The 22126-nt window shown below is 39.6% G+C and overlaps 5 gene segments (V, D, J or C); 2 read left to right on the top strand and 3 right to left on the bottom strand.

Annotated features, from left to right (window-relative positions):
• Positions 1-2472: 2472 nt before the first annotated feature.
• On the top strand, positions 2473-3827 carry LOC115579312 (Ig kappa-b4 chain C region-like; the record flags this gene model as incomplete). The annotated part of the segment is given in 2 exon segments: positions 2473-2626; positions 3499-3827. Coding segments are annotated over 2 exon segments (483 nt in total), but the record flags the coding sequence as incomplete, so codon positions are not given.
• A 5868-nt stretch (positions 3828-9695) lies between these two features.
• Positions 9696-10333, bottom strand: LOC115579417 (immunoglobulin kappa variable 3-15-like). The segment is given in 2 exon segments: positions 9696-10026; positions 10243-10333. Coding segments are annotated over 2 exon segments (360 nt in total).
• Positions 10334-15864: 5531 nt separating this feature from the next.
• On the bottom strand, positions 15865-16343 carry LOC115579199 (Ig kappa chain V region 3381-like; the record flags this gene model as incomplete). The annotated part of the segment is given in 2 exon segments: positions 15865-16184; positions 16292-16343. Coding segments are annotated over 2 exon segments (372 nt in total), but the record flags the coding sequence as incomplete, so codon positions are not given.
• Positions 16344-16657: 314 nt separating this feature from the next.
• Positions 16658-18311, top strand: LOC115579311 (Ig kappa-b4 chain C region-like). The segment is given in 3 exon segments: positions 16658-16664; positions 16865-16918; positions 17974-18311. Coding segments are annotated over 3 exon segments (399 nt in total).
• Positions 18312-20611: 2300 nt separating this feature from the next.
• On the bottom strand, positions 20612-21102 carry LOC115579310 (Ig kappa chain V region 3381-like). The segment is given in 2 exon segments: positions 20612-20943; positions 21051-21102. Coding segments are annotated over 2 exon segments (384 nt in total).
• Between the last annotated feature and the right edge of the window lie 1024 nt (positions 21103-22126).

Here is a 22126-nt window from a genome sequence, read left to right as displayed (position 1 = left end):
ACCCTGAACAAGGAGCCCCAGGGTGGCCAGCAGTAGAATCAGTGACATCATCATTGTGCTGCCGGCGTGTCAGTGGCTGTGAAAGGCCTGGACAGCCACTGATCAACACTGGCCTCTTAACGGCTGGGAGCAGAGAGGCAGGACACATATGCAAACACACAGAGTCAGTCAACTGTAGCTGTCCTCAACATATTTACATATTTACATGGAGAGGATGATAAAGTCTGGGCATCAACTGGTTTGTTTTTTTAAAATCATTATTCATATCAATATTACAGTTACTTTGACATATTGAAATATTTAATGTGTGCATATTTCAACAAGTACAGCAGTGATGATGGATGAGGGGATGCTGAGCCCGAGGATCTCAAATTGCTTGTTCATGAAACTCTTACCAGAAGTTTTGGACATGTGGGCAGATCCAGAAAACATAGTTTTAAACAAAGTTTTAATCAGTTACAGCTGGACAGATTTCTTTGTCTCAAGTCCGTATAGTAACAGTTTGGCAACTGGGCAACTAACTCAGCTGAAGAGTATCATGTCCTCTTTGAAAGCTCTGCATCGGTTTAATTTGTTACCTCCTGATATTCTAAGTAGTCTTTTCTTCTGGGTTCTGTGATTATAGTCATTTGTCTCACACATATTGGGATAGACTGCATATTGATCAGTTCTCCGGGGCACTTTTCTAAATTAAAACAATGTCTTCATAGTACTAGGGTCTACCTGTGCCAGGAGAAAGTGTTTCCTGTAAAGTCTAGAATAACGGCCGTTGTTGATTTTCCTCAACTAGAATACTTGCAACAAGGAACTATTTGTGATCATAGTTGTCAAAGTGGCCCAGCCATTCTTTACCTCAACTCATGGGATGAGGAAGATTTATGTAATTGTAAAATAGCGACTAGGTCTTGCTTTACTTTGACTACACGAGTAACAGGCTTTGAAGGATGGGCCTGTTTTTCTAAATTTCTTTGTACCAGAAGGGTATGTTCTAAAACCTTGCAGACTGTTTTCAGTCAACTCTCCTTTGCTTGATGATGTATGTAAGAATCTGCACTTCCATCCTAGATACAGCTATAAATAGGTCTAAAGTTCGGTGAGTAATCCAGAACTAGAATGTTTTGATTTGAATGTATCATATTGTTCAATTTCTTGCTATTTAGGTCAGTGCTGACAGTTTGCCATTGCTGTCTACATCTTTCAAATCTCAACTTGGGCATTGTTGTCCTCAAGCTATTGCTGACTATGATATTCAGGTCACAGCTGACCATCATAGATTAATAGTTAAAGTCTTTAAATATAAAGCGGGGCATTTCCCTACTCTAGTCTCTGATGGTGGGATTGTTCATGTCACTGCTGACCATTCACCATTGCTGGTTAAAGCCTATTCAGGAGAAAAAAAACATTTATGGTACACTGTTGTTTATATATATATATATATATTTTTCTGTTTCATTGTTTTGTTTTATGTAAAAAGATTTCAGACACCGCTGTTTAATTGAGGCTTTTTACATTTCCCTTGATATTGCTGTGTTTTGTCTCATAACAGATTATGGCATTTAAATAACCATTGGTTGTTTCATTTCTGCTTGGTCAGTGAGCTTCCTTGGTGGAATTCTCTTGTTTTTGCTCAAGACGGACGTTCCACAATTACAAAATCTCCCTATAGAGAAACTGCGACAAATACTTTAAGCAAGAGTAATGATAATGAAGGTTTGTAAAGCAGATCTGTGTCTTAATGTGTTTTTTTTTTTGGAATGTGGTTAATATAAATGTGTTCCAATATGTAGCTGAGGTCAAAGGTCATGACCAAGACATCTCTCGTTAACTATCCAAAGTTTTACCTGTGAAGCAGCAGCAGAGGAGAGTCCAGATGAGGACGCAGATCAAAGTCATGTTTTTGATGAGGAGGATTTCTGTGTCTTCTGTTGTCATGAAGGACAGCTGTCAGTCATCCAGTGTTCAACTCTCAGGACTATAAACTCTCCCAGAGCACTGGAGCATGGTGCTGCTGATGCAAAGTGGCTCTCTATGGAAATGCTCTGACTGACTCCAACAGGGACTTGGATTACTCTCATCATGCTGGTTATCAATGGATCAATCACTGTATCAGATTATTGATTAGGAATGTGTCAGAGCTCATTTGTATGTTTCTTTGGTTTGAGGTTGATGATCAACTTTTCTGAGTATTTTGTGAAATCCTCGTAATTTACTACCACACAACTCAACATCATTGTTGACAGAATTATTGGAAATTGTTTGTTTTAAATCATGATCTACAATGAACACGTGTTTCTGATAATTAGTTTCAATTAGGTGTTATTAAAATGCTTTTATTTGAAATGTTTGAATTCAAAGACAAATTAATTTAGCTTGTAGAAGTTTGACATTCCATAATAAAAATATTAAATACATATTCATACATTTACAGTCTGTGTTTAACACTTAAACCATTATAATCAGCCACTATAACATAAACTGGGTAAACTGGGAACGTGTTTGTTGAGTGTGTTTGTGTCAAAGTCAGAGAGCCGTGTCTCTCTACAGTCAGAGGTTTTTGTACGGCGGCTCAATGAGTTTGTATCACTGTGGTGGACGTTCGGTGGAGGAACCAGACTGGATGTTAACTGTAAGTACATTTCACTCCTTTAATAACACAAATGTTGTATATTTTCTATGTGAACTTCATGGCTGTAGACCCTATAGCAATACTCTATCTGATATTTGAAATGTGATATATTTAGAATAATTCTTGAAGGCTTCACAGTGTCATTAACTAGACTGAAATCCACTCCTCTCAAACTTTATCTGTAATTTTCAAAATTCTGACACATTTTTAGTAGAAAACGACTCAACATTACTCTGTCTGAAAAAAATATGTTTAAAATGTTAAGTTTAAATATTCTGACTCAATAATTCTGTCAATAACATTTGGTTCAGTGTTTAATGTGCATGTGTATTACACCATGTTTCTCCCAGACAAACTATTTTAAAGTCAGTCCACAATTTTCTTCATGAGTTTTAAAAAGTAGTTGAGTATTTAACAGAATGAATCTGAATGTTTCAGTAATGAAGCCTGACTGTTCAGTGATGATTTCTGCTGACATGAAGAGAACAAACACATTTGATCATTTATGAGGTTTTGGCTCGAGACAAGAAATATTTAAGAGAGTTAAAACACTAAAAGTCTCACAATCTTCATCGTGTGTTTCACCATGAACCTCTGAATGTTAAGTTTATTAATTATAAAGTACGCACTAGATTTACAGTGTGCCAGTTTTAACTTTTTATCTTTAGTACTGAAACCTGTCTGTCGTCATGGTTCAGCAGTGATGCCTGTCTGTTGCCATGGTTACTGAGCTCAGAGAGGGAAGTGAAACATTCAAGATCAGTTTCATCCAATCTGAGGAAGACCAACAGAACTAGAAGCTCCTCTGCTGCAGCCAACAGGATGGAGTTTAGTTGAGCTCATATAAACTTTATTAATCTCTCTCTCTGCAGTGGGTCGAGTCGTCCCCACCCTGACGGTGCTGCCCCCCTCCAGTGAGGAGCTGCAGCAGGGGAAGGCCACGCTCATGTGTCTGGCCAACAAGGGCTTCCCCTCAGACTGGAGTCTGTCCTGGAAGGTGGACGGCAGCAGCAGCAGCAGCAGCAGCAGCAGCTGGGAGCAGAGCAGGAGCCCCGGGGTGCTGGAGAAGGACGGCCGCTACAGCTGGAGCAGCACCCTGAGGCTCCCTGCAGACCAGTGGAGGAAGGTGGGCTCTGTGACCTGTGAGGCCACCCAGGGCTCCCAGACTCCAGTCTCAGAGACACTGAGGAGAGACCAGTGTTCCCAGTCCTGACCTGACTCACTGGGACTCTGCTGCTGGTTTTACTCTCATACTGCTCTCAGCTCTCTCTCTGTTCTCTCTTTCTCTCAACATGTTTCAACATTAATGTGTTCTTGCTTCTGTTTCAACATTTTCCAACAATAAAGATTTCAGTACCTTTGTTATAAATGTGACGTGTCTTTGACCTTCTTTTTCAACATATATGATATATGAGGAACATTTGTCAGATTAATGGACAGTAACTAAAATAACAACTCCATTATTTCCCCATTATTTTTTCAGTGTATTAAGACTGTAGATATTCTTCTATAGTCTGTCCAGTATGATAAATATGGATTCATCCGTACAATTAAAGCACCAATCTAACATGATTTTTGGTTCATCGTTATTGAAAAATGATTCAAGATGTCATCTGTCTAATTTCAATTCATTTAAAGAAAAAAAAAAGTTTCATTTCTTTGAAGGGACGTGAATCAGACTGACATGAATCCATCATGAACATGACGACGTCTTTATGGATGTTAGTGACTTTTTATGTCATTCAGTCAATTATTTCAGTTTTTAATATGATGCTGACACTGTTTGAGATGAAGACATCATTTTATACTTTACTTTTATTTGTGTATTTATGCTTTAAAACAACTTGTCTCTCACTATAAAAGGCACAATGCAACAGTGTTTATGTTCTTTCCAGGTTTACAGCAACTGCTCAGAGTTTCTGCAAAGTATGGTATGTATGACATCAAATTTCAATTAAAAAAGAGTGTTATCATGACAGCCAGAACTAAGGAGGATCAGAAGCTAAAGTTTTCCTCCTTTTACTTGTCTGAGCAAGAGCTAGATACTGTAACCAAAGTAAAATACTTAGGGCATATCATCAGGAATAACCTTAATGATGATGATGATATTCAGCGCCAGTGCTATAAATCTTATGCTCAGGCAAATATGCTGGCAAGCAAATATCATATGTGCACTGATGAGGTTAAAACAGCTCTTTTTAGAGCATACTGCACTCCACTTTACACAGCACACCCATGGTGTAGCCACAGTAAAGCAAAGATGAATAAGATTGAGGTGGCATATAATGATGCTCTTAGAATATTGTTAAAGTAACCAAGGTGGGAAAGTGCTAGCAAGATGTTTGTGAACTGTAATGTTCCCACTTTTCAGACATTACTTAGGTATTTTATGTATAAATGTATGTGTCGGCTGATTGAGTCAAGAATTGGATTATAATGTCTTTGATTGACCCAAAGTGAGAAAAGATATTCCTCCAACTTTTGGAAATATTGGAACCAACATTTGTATGTTTTTTTAATCATTGAGGACACATGTCTATCTATGAGTAATCTTATGTCTGTCTGTAAAAAGAGATGTGTCTTATGCAGAGAACTGTGTTCAGTGCATTTACAGTTTTTCTCGATTGTTTACACACATTTTTTGAAAGCATGCCTCATGCTCTCAGAACTCTACACACAAATCAAAAAACACACATACAACGTGCAAAACCCCTAAATTATCCTGCAAAATGAAACTTTACATACAAAACAGATATATTTTATTATACCCACGAAAACAATGTACACAGTGCACATCCCAACCAACACAAAGTTGCATATACAACAATATACGGTCTACATACAAAACAACAGAAGAATGTACTGTACACAATTACAGTAAAAACAACAACAACAACAACAACAACAAAACTGTGCAAAATGCTCTCCTCTGTTTCGGTCTGGCCACAGCACCTCATCCATATCGCAAGTAATGTTTTCCCTGGCCAAGAAGCAAGAAAAATATGGTCTAGCATGGTGAATCAGCCATGAAAAGCACCAACTGCTATATCTCCACATGCGTCTTCCATGGCTTAGAGAAGGGGTATACGCATTTGTGGATTTCGGTCATACACTTTCCATCTCCAGGCAGAAAAAAAATTCTCAATAAGATTGAGGAAAGGAGAATATGGAGGGAGATAAACAACTATAAAGCGTGGGTGGGCGGTGAACCAGTTATGAACCAGAGCAGCCCAGTGGAAACTTACGTTGTCCCAAATGACAACTTACCTGAGCTGATCTGGTGGAATGAGTGTGTTGTGTAGGGTGTCCAGGTGTTTGCCCATGTGATGAGTCAGTGTGCATAGTAGGGCAATTCACTTTAGAATTTTGAATGACAGTGTGTTCCTTGTGAAAACAAGAGATTTTCTTTATGAAAATTGTGCCAGATGCAGAGAATTGCGTGTAGTGTTTTGAAAAAACAGTGTGTTAGAACTGCAATTTGAGTGTAAAGCAGGAATTGTGCTTGTAGTTTAGCAGAATTGGTTTAGGGGGTTGGTGCATGAGTTACATGTTGTGGTCATTGTGTCTCAAGTACCAATTTTTGTGTGTAAACAATTGGGAAAAACTGTAAAATGTGCCATTTTAAATTGCAAAATGTGTGTAAAGCAGAAAATGTGTTTAAAGTTTTGGAGACTTGAGAGGAGGTTTTGTTCTATGCATGTCATTTTAGTGTGTTAGCAACTGGAAAAAACTGTAAGCAGTAGAAGTTGCGAACAACAAAGAGACAGTTCTCCTATGAGGCTCCTGACCAGGAATAGACAGATGCACTGAGGAATGGAAATTTACTTTCTCAATGTGGTGGTGGACGTCTCCATTGTGTCACTGCAGGAAAGATTTAAGACTTTAGGTGAAGTTGAGAAGAACTTTGGTGTACTTGTCATCTTCCCTGACCTGCCCAAGGAAAAGATAAGTAAACAGTGTGAAACACTCAGCAATACCCTAAGCTGTAATGGGCAGTCAGACCTGGACTAGAAGGAACTGGCACTGGAACGGAAGACTTTCACAGAATTGCCAAAAGGTAAAATGACTACCTTTGAATTTCTCAGCTTCCTACAGGAGATGAAACTCAAGGAAATTTATCCAAATGTGTGGGTGGCCCTGAGGATTGCTGTCACCATTCCAGTGACAGTTGCTGCTGCAGAGAGGAGCTTCTCCAAATCGAAGCTCATCAAAACACACCTGAGATCCACTTTGTCTCAGGAGCGTTTAAATGGACTTGCACTGATAAGCAGAAACCGTGAGGTGTCTAGGCAAGTGTCATTTAATGACACAATAAATGCTTTTGCTGCAAGGAAGTTCAGGTGTGTAGAATTTAGTTGAAATTTAGTTGAAGCACATGTAGGAAAGAGTGACTTGAAAGTTCATTGTTGTTACTCAAATAAAACTGTGAGTGGTCAGATGGTTCAGATGTTATCATGATGGTGTTCTCTTTTTTTGAGGGGGGGAGTAGTCTTGCCTAGGGCACCAAATGGGCTAGAGCCGGCCATGGTGCCAGGAGAACTATTTTCCTATACATTTTTCAATGGCATCTGGTCTTGATTTTCCTCATCTAGCATACTTGTCACAAGGAACTATTTGTGGGAAGTTTGTTATTTTTGTCTTCATTTAAAGGGATTAGGAACATTGCTGTCATTCTATAGCAGCTGGGTCTTGATTTACCTCAGATAGATGGGTAACAGGCTTTTAGAGATGGGCCAGTATTTCTGAATTCCTCTGTACAATAAGGGTAAGATACAACTGCAAGTGTTAACCAACACCTGAACTGACTTTTCATCTGATGGGGGCAGTCTGTCCTGGAGCAACAGACTGAGCTCCAGGAGACTGAGTCAGGAAGACTTGTCCTGATGAATCTACAAAAACGTTGGTGTCTTGTATAGATCAAGACTTTGGTCATTAGTTGTCCCAGGTTGGTCCGCCTCAAATATTTAGCAAATGAGATATGAATGTGGAATCATAATGTGACCGGGATCAACGAAGTGTGTGTGTGTTTGTGTGTGTGTGTGTCCTCAGTGAAGTGTATCAGTCTCTGCAGTAGCTTCCAGCTGCAGCAGTCAGTTCAGTTTCTGTTCAGTCTGACTGAGGGAGGTTTTTGTACGACGGTTATTCACTGTGTGAACACCCACTGACTGATGACGTAGAATTCCCCCAGACAGTAGTAAACTGCTGCATCTTCAGCCTGAACTCCACTGATGGTCAGAGTGAAGGCAGAGTTTGATCCACTGCCTGTAAAACGACCTGGAATCCCTGATGCTCGATTGCTCGCCAAGTAAATGAGAAGTTTAGGAGTTTCTCCATCTCTCTGTTGGTACCAGGCTAAATAGCTCCCACCATAAACATCCTGACTGGTCCGACAGTTGATGGTGACGGAGCCTCCCAGAGCAGAGCTCACTGCTCCAGGCTGAGTCACTGTGATCTGACCTCTGGACTCTGAGGACACAGAGACAAAAACATAAAGCAGCATCATGGTGTTGTGGGCTTCATTTCAGAGGGACGGATGTTGATAGAGGAGAGGAGTTTGATTCTCTGGACTTTACCTGTGAAGCAGCAGCAGAGGAGAGTCCAGATGAGGACGCAGATCAAAGTCATGTTTTTGATGAGGAGGATTTCTGTGTCTTCTGTTGTCATGAAGGACAGCTGTCAGTCATCCAGTGTTCAACTCTCAGGACTATAAACTCTCCCAGAGCACTGGAGCATGGTGCTGCTGATGCAAAGTGGCTGTCTATGGAAATGCTCTGACTGACTCCAACAGGGACTTACTCTCACCATGCTGTTTATCAATGGACCAATCACTTGATCAGATCATTGATCAGCAGCATGCCATTGTTGATTTCTTTGTGAATTCGATTTTTTAACATAAATACGTCAGAGGAACAAAATGCAACCTTCAACTTTTTATCTTTAGTACTGGAACCTGCCTCTCGTCATGGTTCAGCAGTGATGCCTGTCTGTTGCCATGGTTACTGAGCTCAGAGAAGGAAATGAAACATTCAAGATCAGTTTCGTCCAATCCGAGGAAGACCAGCAGAACTAGAAGCTCCTCTGCTGCAGCCAACAGGATGGAGTTTAGTTGAGCTCATATAAACTTTATTATTCTCTCTCTCTGCAGTGGGTCGAGTTGTTTTACTGTTTTTAATCTTTATCTGTAAATCTGTGTCTTTCTCTCTCACTCTCTATTTCAGTCATCACACCAATGATAATTTAATTATTACAATATATAACCTAATTACCAATAATTAACATTCTTTTTATTGATTTATGCTCCGCAGATTTTAAAGCCAGGTGAGATTAAGTTATGAATTATCATATTGGGCTTCATCAATAAAAAGTAAATGACTGAAATTAACGCATCACAATCAAAACATAGTTTAAAATCATTGGGAAAATAGAATAGCATGTCATCAGCATATACAGTATGACATCATGCTATCTTAAACAAAGTTATTTATTTTAAAAAAACAGACACCATCACATTAACTTGTTTTTGTCAAATCTCAAGCAGAAAGATAAAATACAAAGAGGACAGATGGACCATTACTAAGTTATCATACAAATAAAAACACCAAACATTTTAATTCTTTCTTGCGGACTTGAAATGAATTTAAATTAAAAAAGATTTCAAATTAAAGAGACATGCAGCAATAATCAAGAAAACATCAGGATCCAACCTAACTCTTTAATTGAATATATAAGTTTGATATGCTGTAGATTGATGATGCCGTTCCATAGTGTGTATTCGTCTTGGATATGTATTAAGGATAATCTCAGGGAACCCTGAAGAAACAATTCTGAAGAAGAAAAAGTTGTGATGTAGTATCTTCTATATTAGCTTACCTGATGAATCAGTTGACATCAAACTCAGAGGAGGTTAAATATTTAAATGTTTGCTTAAAAATATAACATTTCTTTTTTAAATACAGTCATTATTGTCACTATAAAATGTTAGAATTAAATGATGTCATGGCGTGTATTATAGTGTGTATTATAGTTGTGAATTCACCTGTGAATTCAGATCAGTTCCTCTTTAGCTGAAGGAGGTTTTTGTACGACGTTGTATCACTGTGTGAACGGGAAGCTGTAATCCTGCTGACAGTAGTAAACTCCTGCATCTTCAGCCTGAACTCCACTGATGGTCAGAGTGAAGTCAGTCCGAGACTGACTCCCACTAAAACGATCTGAAACTCCAGACTGACGGTATTGAGCATTATAAATGAGGAGTTTAGGAGCTTCTCCAGTTTTCTGAAGATACCACTGTAAGTCATAACTAACACCTGAACTGGCTTTACATCTGAGAGAAACAGTCTGTCCTGGGGCAACAGACTGAGCTCCAGGAGACTGAGTCAGGATGATTTCTCCTGATGAATCTGAAAAACATAAAAGAGAGGAGAAGGGTTTATGAGACAAATCTAGTTTGGAGAAAGACGATCAACATCCAAACAGAAGAGGATCATTTCTTTAACATGGAGAACAGATGGAAGAAGGTCAATGCTGCTTGTTTCAGTGTTTCTCCATCATAGCAGAACATCACTGTGGTGAACCTGGTCGCATCCTGAAGCAAAGTTTTTAGCAGAGAGTCTCACCCTGAACAAGGAGCCCCAGGGTGGCCAGCAGTAGAACCAGTGCCATCATCATTGTGCTGCCGGCGTGTCAGTGGCTGTGAAAGGCCTGGACAGCCACTGATCAACACTGGCCTCTTAACGGCTGGGAGCAGAGAGGCAGGACACATATGCAAACACACAGAGTCAGTCAACTGTAGCTGTCCTCAACATATTCACATATTTACATGGAGAGGATGTTTATAAGTCTGGTCATAAACTGATTTGTTTGTTGACAATCATTATTGATATCAATATTACTGTTGTTTTCACATAGTTAGATGTTTAATCACCAAGTACATCAGTGATGAGGGATGAGGATCTCAAATTTCTTGCTCAAGAAACTCTTACCAGAAGTTTTGGACATGTGGGCAGAATCAGAAAACGTAGAAGTTTTTATCAGTTACAGTCGGACAGATTTCTTTGTCTCAAGTCCATGTAGTAACAGTTTGGCAACTGGGCAACTAACTCAGCTGAAGAGTATCACGTCTAATTTAAAAGTTCTGCATCAGTTTAATTCCTCACCGCTTAATGTTCTCATTAGTCTTTTCTTCTTTGTTCAGTGATTATAGTTAAACATCTCACACATATTGGGATAGGCTGCATATTTATCAGTTCTCAGAGGAACTTTTCCAAATTAAAACATTGTCTTCATAGTACTAGGGTCTACCTTTATTAGGAGGAAATCTTTCCTGTAAAGTCTAGAATAGCGGCCGTTGTTGATTTTCCTCAACTAGCATACTTGCAACAAGGAACTATTTGTGGTCATAGTCTGTCACAGTGGCCCAGCCATTCTTAACCTCAACTCAAGGGATGTGGGAGATTGCTGAAATTCTAAAATCGTGACTACGTCTTGCTTTATCCTGACTACACGGGTAACAGGCTGTGAAGGATTGGCCTGTTTTTCTAAACTCCTCTGTACAAGAAGGGTAAGTTCTAAAACCTTGCAAACTGTTTTCAATCAATTCCCCTTTGCTTGATGATGAATGTAAAAATCTGCATTTCCATCCTTGATATAGATATAAATAGGTCTAAAGTTTGGTGAGTAATCCAGAATTAGAATTTGTTGATTTGAATGTAGCATATTGTTCAATTTGCTGCTATTTAGGTCACTGTTGACTGTTTGCATTGCTGTCTACAGCTTTTAAATCTCCACTTGGGCACTGTTGTCCTCAAGCTATTGCTGACTAGAGATGCACCGATCGATCGGCAACCGATCGCAATCGGCCTGTAACGCCCCTATCGGTTTTGATCGGAGTTCTCAAAATAGATCACATCAGGCCGATCAGATGACGTTTAAGTATAAAGACAGTGCATTAACTGCATGCAGGGAGGGAATTTCATGGCCGCCGTTGCCCTGCACTTTGGCCTTGATGCCCCGTGAAAACAAAACTCATCATATGGCCACAGTGGCCTCTGTGCCCCTGGCCCGGTCAGCGTAGCGGGCTTGCCCTGAATTACAGCCACCTGAGTGCACAGTAGTCACTCACAGTAACTTCAGTGAGTCCGCGGTTCACGCAGGTGGAGTCTCATCATCACGATGATCTCACGTGAAAGCCTCTCAAACAGAAGCAGCGTCTCAAAACAGAAGAACGAAACTTACAGCACAGGTGTGAAAGCGAGCACAGCCGGTTTTGACATGATACGTAACTGACGTATGTGGTAGGATTTAGTCCGGTAAAGTTGGAAATATATTCACAGATTCAAACTTCCCGGATCAATAACTCATAAGTGAAACCTTGTTAAAACACAAACGACGGCTCTTTTCTACCGTACTAAGGAAGAACGAGCTACAACCGTATGTTAATCAAAACGAGCGGCTGGACATTAACTCTTGTATCTATGATCAGCCGGCTGTGAGACGAGGGCGCAGGGACCGTCTACAAAGTGCAACACCGAAAAGAGAAACTAGAAAAAATTCAATAACTTCACTATTATTCAGAGTGTAGTGTCACCAAAATCACTCCACACATTAGTGGTCTCCTGCTGGTTATTCTACAATTTTTTGTTTGGAAAAAATGTGCTTTGCCATAATTTTGGGGAATTTCTATTGGGTCATATCAATAACACTAATATTCAGTGAGGTGTCACAAAAATCACCTCACCCTAACCCTACTTAACAAAAACTACTTTCTAATGTAACTTTAACTTGATTTTGGTATAAAAAAAAAATGTTTTAATACACAATCCATGTCTTATTATAAATTAGGATGTTATGGTATCAGTCTGAAAGGTAAATCAACACATTTTACCCAGTGGCCTTTGTGCCCTGTCATGTGGCCTTGGTGCCCCTGAAAAAAAAACTGAAGGCCAAATGGACTTGCCCCTAAAATGAGGAAATTCCCATCCTGACTGCATGCATTCCCACTAGTAATCTACAGTTACTCTATGTAAGCTGAGTCCAAGTTGTCTCTAAGAGAGTCTCTAGAGTGTGAAATATTGCACATTGCCTCAGCCTGCAATAAAACGGTGGTCAATTCATGATACTTTCTCATCTCCTAATTTTTATACTTAATAATACAATGTCAATGTTGTGTAAGAAGAATCATTAATTAAATATATTAAAGTTACACAAGACAACAATATAGAAGAATTTAAGGATATGACGCTGTGATCGGTGATCGGCAATATCGGGATCGGCAGATACTGCTTTGGGTAATCGGTGATCGGTAATCGGCCCCAAAAATCCTGATCGGTGCATCTCTATTGCTGACTATGATATTCAGTTCACAGCTGACCATTATATGTTGATAGTTGAAGTCTTTAAATATAAAGCAGGGCATTTCTCTCCTCAAGTCTCTGATGGTGGGGTTGTTCATGTCACTGCTGACCATTTACCACTGCTGGCTAAAGCCTATTCAGGTGAAAGAAAGCATTTATGGTACAATGTTGATTATATATTGTTTCTGTTTCATTCTCTTATTTTATGTCCAACTCTAAAAAGATTTCAGACACTGTTGTTTAAGTGAGTCCTTTTACATTTCCCTTGATAGTTAAGTATTCAGTTTATTTTATGTCAGGCTTTGTTGTTATGTTTCGTCTCATAACAGTTTATGCCATTTAAATAACCATTTGTTGTTTCATTCCTGCTCGGTCAGTGAATTTCCTTGGTTAAAATATTTGGCTGTTGTCTTTGGATGGCTTGCCCCATTCATTTAGAGGAGGAATTATCTTGTTTCTGGTCAAGGCGGATGTTCCACAATTACAAAATCTCCGTATAGGGAAGCTGCACCAAATACTTTAATCAAGACTAATCATCAAATATAATTTGTTCGTCTGTGAACAACATTCATGAAAATTCAATCTGAATCTGTAATAACTTTTAACTTTACTCAATGCACCCGTCTTAATGTGATGTCACTTTACGTATGCACATGTTGAACTGGGTCCATGATTGATGATTTAGGTTTTTAAAGCAGATCTGTTTCGCACTGTTTTTTCTTTTTTGTTGAATATAGTTAAAATAAATGTGTTCCTGTAAGCTGTTGTCAAAGGTCATGACCAAGACACCTCTCATTAATCATCCAAAGTTTGTACAGCGGAGTAGATCGTTAGGCGGACTGGGCTTACCGAATTTCCAATGTTATTATTGGGCTGCAAACATGCACAGGCTGCTTCTGTGGTTCAATTCCCCACAGAGCAGCTGGTGTCAACTCGAGACCGCCTCTTGTATCTCCTCTTCACCACAGGCTCTGGCGTGTAGCACACTACCTACCACTCTTTCACAGTACACGGGCAACCCCATTGTTGCCGCCACCTTAAAGATATGGGCACAAATAAGGCAACATTTTAAGTGGTCCACTCTTCCACGGTCCACTCCTATCTGTAATAACCACCTCTTTTTGCCAGCGATTATTGATCCAAGGTTTGTGACGCTTGCTAAAAGGGGCCTACGATACTTGGAGAACCTGTATGTGGATGGGTCTTTCGCTAGTTTCAATCAGTTGCGTGCCACATTTGGGCTAAACCAGTCAGATTTTTTCAGGTATTTTCAATTACAGGACTTTGTGAGGTCACACTCTCCAACATTTCCTCAAATCCTGCCTTCCAGTGGCCTAGACCACATTCTATCCGCTGACGCTCTATCTAAGGGACATGTCTCTTATTTATATGAACTTATTCTGCCAACTAGTGAAACCATGGTTGAGAAAATCAAAGCAAACTGGGAAAGCGAACTACAGACCAACCTCTCTGACCGTTTCTGGGGGAAGGCTTTAGAAGCTGTGAACTCATCCTCCTCTTGCGCCCGGCTTAGCCTTATTCAGTTTAAAGTGCTGCACAGGGCTCACTATTGCAAAGCCAAACTTGCCAAAATTTACCCAGACACAGTAGAGGATAAATGTAATAGATGCTCACTCTCCCCGTGTGATTTAGCACATATGTTTTGGCTGTGCCCCAAACTGGTTGGGTTTTGGGAAACATTCTTTAAGACGATCTCTGACATGTTACGGACCCAGATTTCACCATCCCCCCACATAGCTATCTTTGGGAGACCGGAGGATAGTAACACTATGACAAAAATTCAAATTAATGTAATTGCTTTCACCTCACTAGTTGCACGCAGGAGAATCTTGTTACAGTGGAAATCACCCCTACACCCATCTTTTAAATCCTGGATGGGTGACATTATGTCCTTCCTAAAACTGGAAAAAATAAAATTTTCTTTGAGAGGGTCATCTGATAAGTTTTATTCTCATTGGCAACCATTAATTGGTTATCTGGATCTAATTCCTGCAGGGGATCTTTCCCAGTAGTGCTATGCTCTGATCCTGTCTGCTGCCTTGCCAACCACTTGGTGTATTGCTGCCTGTCTGCTGTCTGTCCTGGCCCCTGCCTTCATCCTATGTACATGTATGGAGGTGGGTGCCACAAAAGGTGGTGTACTAGCAGCCCTGGCCTCTATAGAAATTATATATACATTTGAGCATTCATCTTCTTTTAATTTTATTTATTTATTCCTTTTTTGTTTTTTGTTTTTTTGTTTTTTGTTTTGTTTTGTTTTTTTGAGACTACCCCACCTGCTTTACTGTACGCTTGCTTTATGCTTATTTGTGTGAATGTATGTTTTCTTATATTTGTTAAGTTACTTCCTGTCATTTATTTATCTATTTATTTAAATACATCTTTATTTATGCATTTATTTTGTTATTTTTTGTATTTTTATTTTCCTGCTGCCTATACCAACAACTAGTCTGCCCTTTGTTGCAGGGGTCCGTGGGAGGGTTGGCAGAGGGACCATGAGGTCCCGAGCCGGGATAGAAAAATGGAAAAAAATTGAGAATGCCTTATGTCTCATACCCTTGTGTTAGATACTGTCCTGTTGCATTTTCTTGAATAAAATATGACATAAAGAAAAAAAACATCCAAAGTTTGTTACTATTGAGGAATAGGCAGAAAGTATTTAGATTTCTCTTGAAACATTTTTTTGGCACTTGTTTTGAATCTTGTTCGTTAGTGGTAAGATGTGGGGTTTGTGTGTGTGTGTGTGTGTGTGTACTCAGTGAAGTGTATCAGTGTCTGCAGTAGCTTCCAGCTGCAGCAGTCAGTTCAGTTTCTGTTCAGTCTGACTGAGGGAGGTTTTTGTACGACGGTTTTTCACTGTGTGAACACATACTGACTGTTTGGATAGTGAAAACTCTGACAGTAGTAAACTGCTGCATCTTCAGCCTGAACTCCACTGATGGTCAGAGTGAAGGCAGAGTTTGATCCACTGCCTGTAAAACGACCTGGAATCCCTGATTCTCGAGTGCTAGCATAGTAAATGAGAAGTTTATGAGTTTCTCCATCTCTCTGTTGATACCAGGCTAAACAGTGGGAGCTGCCAGCAACATAAACATGCTGACTGGTCCTACAGTTGATGGTGACGGAGCCTCCCAGAGCAGAGCTCACTGCTCCAGGCTGAGTCACTGTGATCTGACCTCTGGACTCTGAGGACACAGAGACAAAAACATAAAGCAGCATCATGGTTTTGTGGGCTTCATTTCAGAGGGACGGATGTTGATAGAGGAGAGGAGTTTGATTCTCTGGACTTTACCTGTGAAGCAGCAGCAGAGGAGAGTCCAGATGAGGACGCAGATCAAAGTCATGTTTTTGATGAGGAGGATTTCTGTGTCTTCTGTTGTCATGAAGGACAGCTGTCAGTCATCCAGTGTTCAACTCTCAGGACTATAAACTCTCCCAGAGCACTGGAGCATGGTGCTGCTGATGCAAAGTGGCTCTCTATGGAAATGCTCTGACTGACTCCGACAGGGACTTGGATTACTCTCATCATGCTGGTTATCAATGGATCAATCACTTAAAGTATTGATTAGGATATTTTTAATATCAACTTTGATACGAGTTTGGCTTCATGCTTGTTGAAAAATGTGTTTCACAATGTCATCTGTCTTGTTTAAATTAAATGAAGAGTAAATAAAGTTTTATTAAAAATCATCATATATGAAATAAAAACATACACTCTGTAAATCTGTGGCTCTGTGTTATCATCACTTTTCATGTCAGTTGATGATATTTTACAATCAGAAACTAATTGCGTTGAGTTTGTTTGTGTCAAAGTCAGAGAGCCGTGACTCTCTACAGTCAGAGGTTTTTGTACGGCGGCTCAATGAGTTTGTATCACTGTGGTACACGTTCGGTGGAGGAACCAGACTGGATGTTGGAAGTAAGTCAAATGTTTCAATGTTTTTATTATTTCAGGCACTATTTTTTCTACATATTGGAAGGACAATAGTCAGTTTTTCGAATTATTGTTTCATTTCTGCGCAAATATTTGTCAGGGAGAGACAAAATGTGTTCAGAAATATGAATTCTAAAATTTATGTTGCAGGAAAAATGTAATATCAGGACAGTACAGTGATCATTTTTCCAACTTTAATGGTAGAGTTGCATCTTGAGGGCTTGTAGGTGTAGTTCAGTGTGTCAAAGTCAGAGAGCCGTGTCTCTCTACAGTCAGAGGTTTTTGTACGGCGGCTCAATGAGTTTGTATCACTGTGGTGGACTTTTGGTGGAGGAACCAGACTGGATGTTGGAAGTAAGTTTCTGCACAAATCCTTTGTAAAATACTTTGAAGTCATTTTTACTGTCAGGTTTTGAATGTTTGAGGCAGATAAATATATCTTGTTTTTATTCCAACACTTTTAGTCTTCATGTTTTAATTCTCCTCCTTTATCATGGAGGCTAACTCAGAGTAGCTTTACTAAACATTTCTTAACACATTCCTGTCAAAGTGGCATTTACACAGCCTGAAGTGTCGAAAAGATAAAACTGTAAACCTGTTTCACAAATGCTTTATAAGAGGAGATGTAATTTTTCACCTCAATGATAGCAGTGTTCAAAACACTCCTCTTGTCCAACATTTGATTGCAGTCGGTTCATTTTCTGTGTTTGTGTATGTGTCCAGTAAATATTTTAAAGTCACATATAGTTCAGGTTTTGTCTGATTGTGATGAGAAAGTTTGATGTCTTTTATTTCCAGTGTAGTTTGATAAATTTCAGCTCATTCTGTTTGATGATTCTCTCTGTGCTGATATGCATGAGAGGCTTCTTAAAGGGAAGTGAAACAATGTGTGAGTGAGTGACTGGTGGAGCAGAAAAACCATCTGACAGAAACTCCTTAAAGGACTAAATCAACTCTCACACAGTGAAGGTGTCCCAGTGTCTGCTGGTTGATTGACAGCAGTGTGGTCCCTGTCCTCTAAGCTGATTGGTGTCTCCTAGGTGATGTCCGTCCCACCCTGACGGTGCTGCCCCCCTCCAGTGAGGAGCTGCAGCAGGGGAAGGCCACGCTCATGTGTCTGGCCAACAAGGGCTTCCCCTCAGACTGGAGTCTGTCCTGGAAGGTGGACGGCAGCAGCAGCAGCAGCAGCAGCAGCAGCTGGGAGCAGAGCAGGAGCCCCGGGGTGCTGGAGACGGACGGCCGCTACAGCTGGAGCAGCACCCTGAGGCTCCCTGCAGACCAGTGGAGGAAGGTGGGCTCTGTGACCTGTGAGGCCACCCAGGGCTCCCAGACTCCAGTCTCAGAGACACTGAGGAGAGACCAGTGTTCCCAGTCCTGACCTGACTCACTGGGACTCTGCTGCTGGTTTTACTCTCATACTGCTCTCAGCTCTCTCTCTGTTCTCTCTTTCTCTCAACATGTTTCAACATTAATGTCTTCTTGCTTCTGTTTCAACATTTTACAACAATAAAGATTTCATTACCTTTATCATAAATGTGACATGTCTTTGACCTTCTTTTTCAACATATATGATATATGAGGAACTTTTGTTAGATTAATGGACACAGTCACATCAGAACCAAATCCATTATTCCGCAAATGCTTTTCAATGGTTTTTAGACTCTTCATTCTTTGAAGTCACAAAATCATCTTGCCATTAGGAAGATGAATTTGTTCCTGAAACTCATTCTTATTTAATGAATGAGAAGATCTAAATAAAAGAACAATAATTCAGCAATAGTTATATAAATCAAAGTATCATCTGCGTAGAGTGATAACTCCTTTTCTTCCTCCACATTGATCACAGTTTGAACGTTTAATTTGTGTAGTTTGCAGTAATCTTTCTCTCTTTCTCTCAACATGTTTCAACATTAATGTCTTCTTGCTTCTGTTTCAACATTTTACAACAATAAAGATTTCATTACCTTTATTATAAATGTGACGTGACTTTGACCTTCTTTTCAACATATATGATATATAAGGAACATTTGTCAAATGAATGCACAGTCACTAAAATAACAACTCCATTATTTCCTATTTACTTTTTCAGTGTATTAAGACTGTAGGTATCATTCTATAGTCTGTCCAGTATGATAAAAATGGATTCATTTGTACAATTTAAGCCCCAATCTAACATGATTTTTGGTTCATAGTTCTTGAAAAATGATTCAAGATGTCTTATTTTAATTAACTCAAAGAGAAAATGAAGTTTTATTTCTTTGAAGGGACTTGCACCAGACTGACATGAAACCATCATGAACATGACGGAGTCTTTGTTGATGGAAATTACTGTTTATGGCATTCAGTCAATTACATCATTTTTTAATATGACGTTGACATTGTTTGAGATAAAGATACCATTTTATACTTTAGTTTTATTTGTGTATTTATGCTTTATAACAACTTGTCTCTAACTATAAAAGGCACAATGCAACGATGTTTATGTTCTTTCTATGCTTACAGGAACTGCTCAGAGTTTGTATGAAGTATGGTATGTATGCCATCAAATTTAATCCCAAAAAGAGAGTTATCTTGACAGCCAGAACTAAGAAGGATCAGAAGCTAAAGTTTCCCTCCTTTTACTTGTCTGAGCAAGAGCTAGATACTGTAACCAAAGTAAAATACTTAGGGCATATCATCAGGAATAACCTTAATGATGATGATGATATTCAGCACCAGTGTTATAAATTATATGCTCAGGCAAATATGCTGGTACGCAAATTTCATATGTGCACTGATGAAGTTAAAACAGCTCTTTTTAGAGCATACTGCACTCTGCTTTACACAGCACACCCATGGTGTAGCCACAGTAAAGCAAAGATGAATAAGATTGAGGTGGCATATAATGATGCTCTTAGAATCTGGTTAAAGTAACCAAGGTGGGAAAGTGCTGGCAAGATGTTTGTGAACTGTAATGTTCCCACTTTTCAGACATTACTTAGGAATTTTATGTATAAATTTATGTGTCGGCTGATTGAGTCAAGGAATGGGATTATAATGTCTTTGACTGACCTAAAGTGAGACAAGATATTCCTCCAGCTTTTGGAAATATTGGAACCAACATTTGTATGTTTTTTAACCATTGAGGACACAAGTCTATCTATGACTGATCTTATGTCTGTCTGTATATTGTGTGTGTCTTTTATATCTGGACCTCGAGTCTGTCAATAAAAATTATAATTTTGTCTTGTGTTGTTTTCTATGATCATAGCGGACATTTGAATGTTCTTCGCTGAACATAATTTTGTTAATTTAAGATAATATCAGTTATAATTTGAGGATAACAGCTTATTTTTGGCCGACCATGATCAGGATTGTTTCTGATGCTGCTCTGTGTCTTCATGTTGTCTTGAATTAAGAAATGTTCTAATCTAATGTGATACAGTATCAGGCTGAAGTCAAAGGTCAGAAGTTTTTTCATTAACTGTCCTTGTTTGTCTCGTGATTATATGGCAACTCATATCAGAGCATGGGATTATAATTGGATATAAATGGAAGATGAGAAGTGTGACGGTGTGTGTGTGTGTGTGTGTGTGTGTCCTCAGTGAAGTGTATCAGTCTCTGCAGTAGCTTCCAGCTGCAGCAGTCAGTTCAGTTTCTGTTCAGTCTGACTGAGGGAGGTTTTTGTACGATGGTTTTTCACTGTGTGAACACATACTGACTGTTGATCCAGTGAAGACTCTGACAGTAGTAAACTGCTGCATCTTCAGCCTGAACTCCACTGATGGTCAGAGTGAAGGCAGAGTTTGATCCACTGCCTGTAAAACGACCTGGAATCCCTGATGCTCGATTGTTAGCCCAGTAAATGAGAAGTTTAGGAGCTGCTCCATCTTTCTGTTGGTACCAGGCTAAAACGTGGATGCTGCCAACAGAATGAACCCTCTGACTGGTCCTACAGTTGATGGTGACGGAGCCTCCCACAGCAGAGCTCACTGCTCCAGGCTGAGTCACTGTGATCTGACCTCTGGACTCTGAGGACACAGAGACAAAAACATAAAGCAGCGTCATGGTTTTGTGGGCTTCATTTCAGAGGGACGGATGTTGATAGAGGAGAGGAGTTTGATTCTCTGGACTTTACCTGTGAAGCAGCAGCAGAGGAGAGTCCAGATGAGGACGCAGATCAAAGTCATGTTTTTGATGAGGAGGATTTCTGTGTCTTCTGTTGTCATGAAGGACAGCTGTCAGTCATCCAGTGTTCAACTCTCAGGACTATAAACTCTCCCAGAGCACTGGAGCATGGTGCTGCTGATGCAAAGTGGCTCTCTATGGAAATGCTCTGACTGACTCCAACAGGGACTTGGATTACTCTCATCATGCTGTTCATCAATGGATCAATCATTGTATCAGATTATTGATTAGGAATGTGTCAGAGCTCATCTGTATGTGTCTTTGGTTTGAGGTTGATGATAAACTTTTCTTCAGAGTATTTTGTGAAATCCTCGTAATTAACTGCCACACTTCAATAAACACGTGTAGCCAAGTGGAAATAAGAGTTCACACTAAAGCCACTAGATGGCGCTGTGCCCCAGACTGTGAGATGTTCTGTAGGAGATCACGTGAGAGATAGTGAGAATCGCGGACCAGAAACAGGAAGTGATGAACCGCGTCCACTTAGAGAGAGACTCATCTGTTCACCAGGAGGGATATTTGCTGTTTTTCCAGTGGGTAAATATGTTTACAATGTTGCTTTCTATATGAAATGCTTGACAAATAATCACTTTTGAGATTGTATAGAAGTGTAACATGTAATGTTTACCGCAGATAGCGACGTAGTTATTCAGATGTTTACAGATTTCGAGTACATGTGCTCGGTCGCGGAGAAATGAATTAAGGGGTCAGCAAAGTTAACACACGCTCAAAGTATTGTAAATTCAGTTTACAGAGTTACATTTTGCTATTGTTCATGCTGGAAAACTTTCACTAGCTGTGCATGTTACTGAAAATGATGTTTACTTTCGTGAGTAGAGCTGCATGAGTTTGACGGCCTGTCGCCGCATGATGTGCATCTGAGTTAGCACAGAGATAGTGTTGTAAGTATATTAATGAGCTGTATGATTTAATTTCATATTAATGTACTAATGTTTCTTATTCTGTGGAAATAACTATGTGGATTTTGTTTGTTTCTTTTATTCTGTTAAACAGAAGAGCTACCGC

The sequence above is a fragment of the Sparus aurata genome, chromosome 3, assembly GCF_900880675.1.
Source record: "Sparus aurata chromosome 3, fSpaAur1.1, whole genome shotgun sequence".
In the NCBI taxonomy this organism is placed as follows: Eukaryota; Metazoa; Chordata; class Actinopteri; order Spariformes; family Sparidae; genus Sparus; species Sparus aurata.
This window is presented reverse-complemented; position numbering and strand designations above follow the sequence as displayed.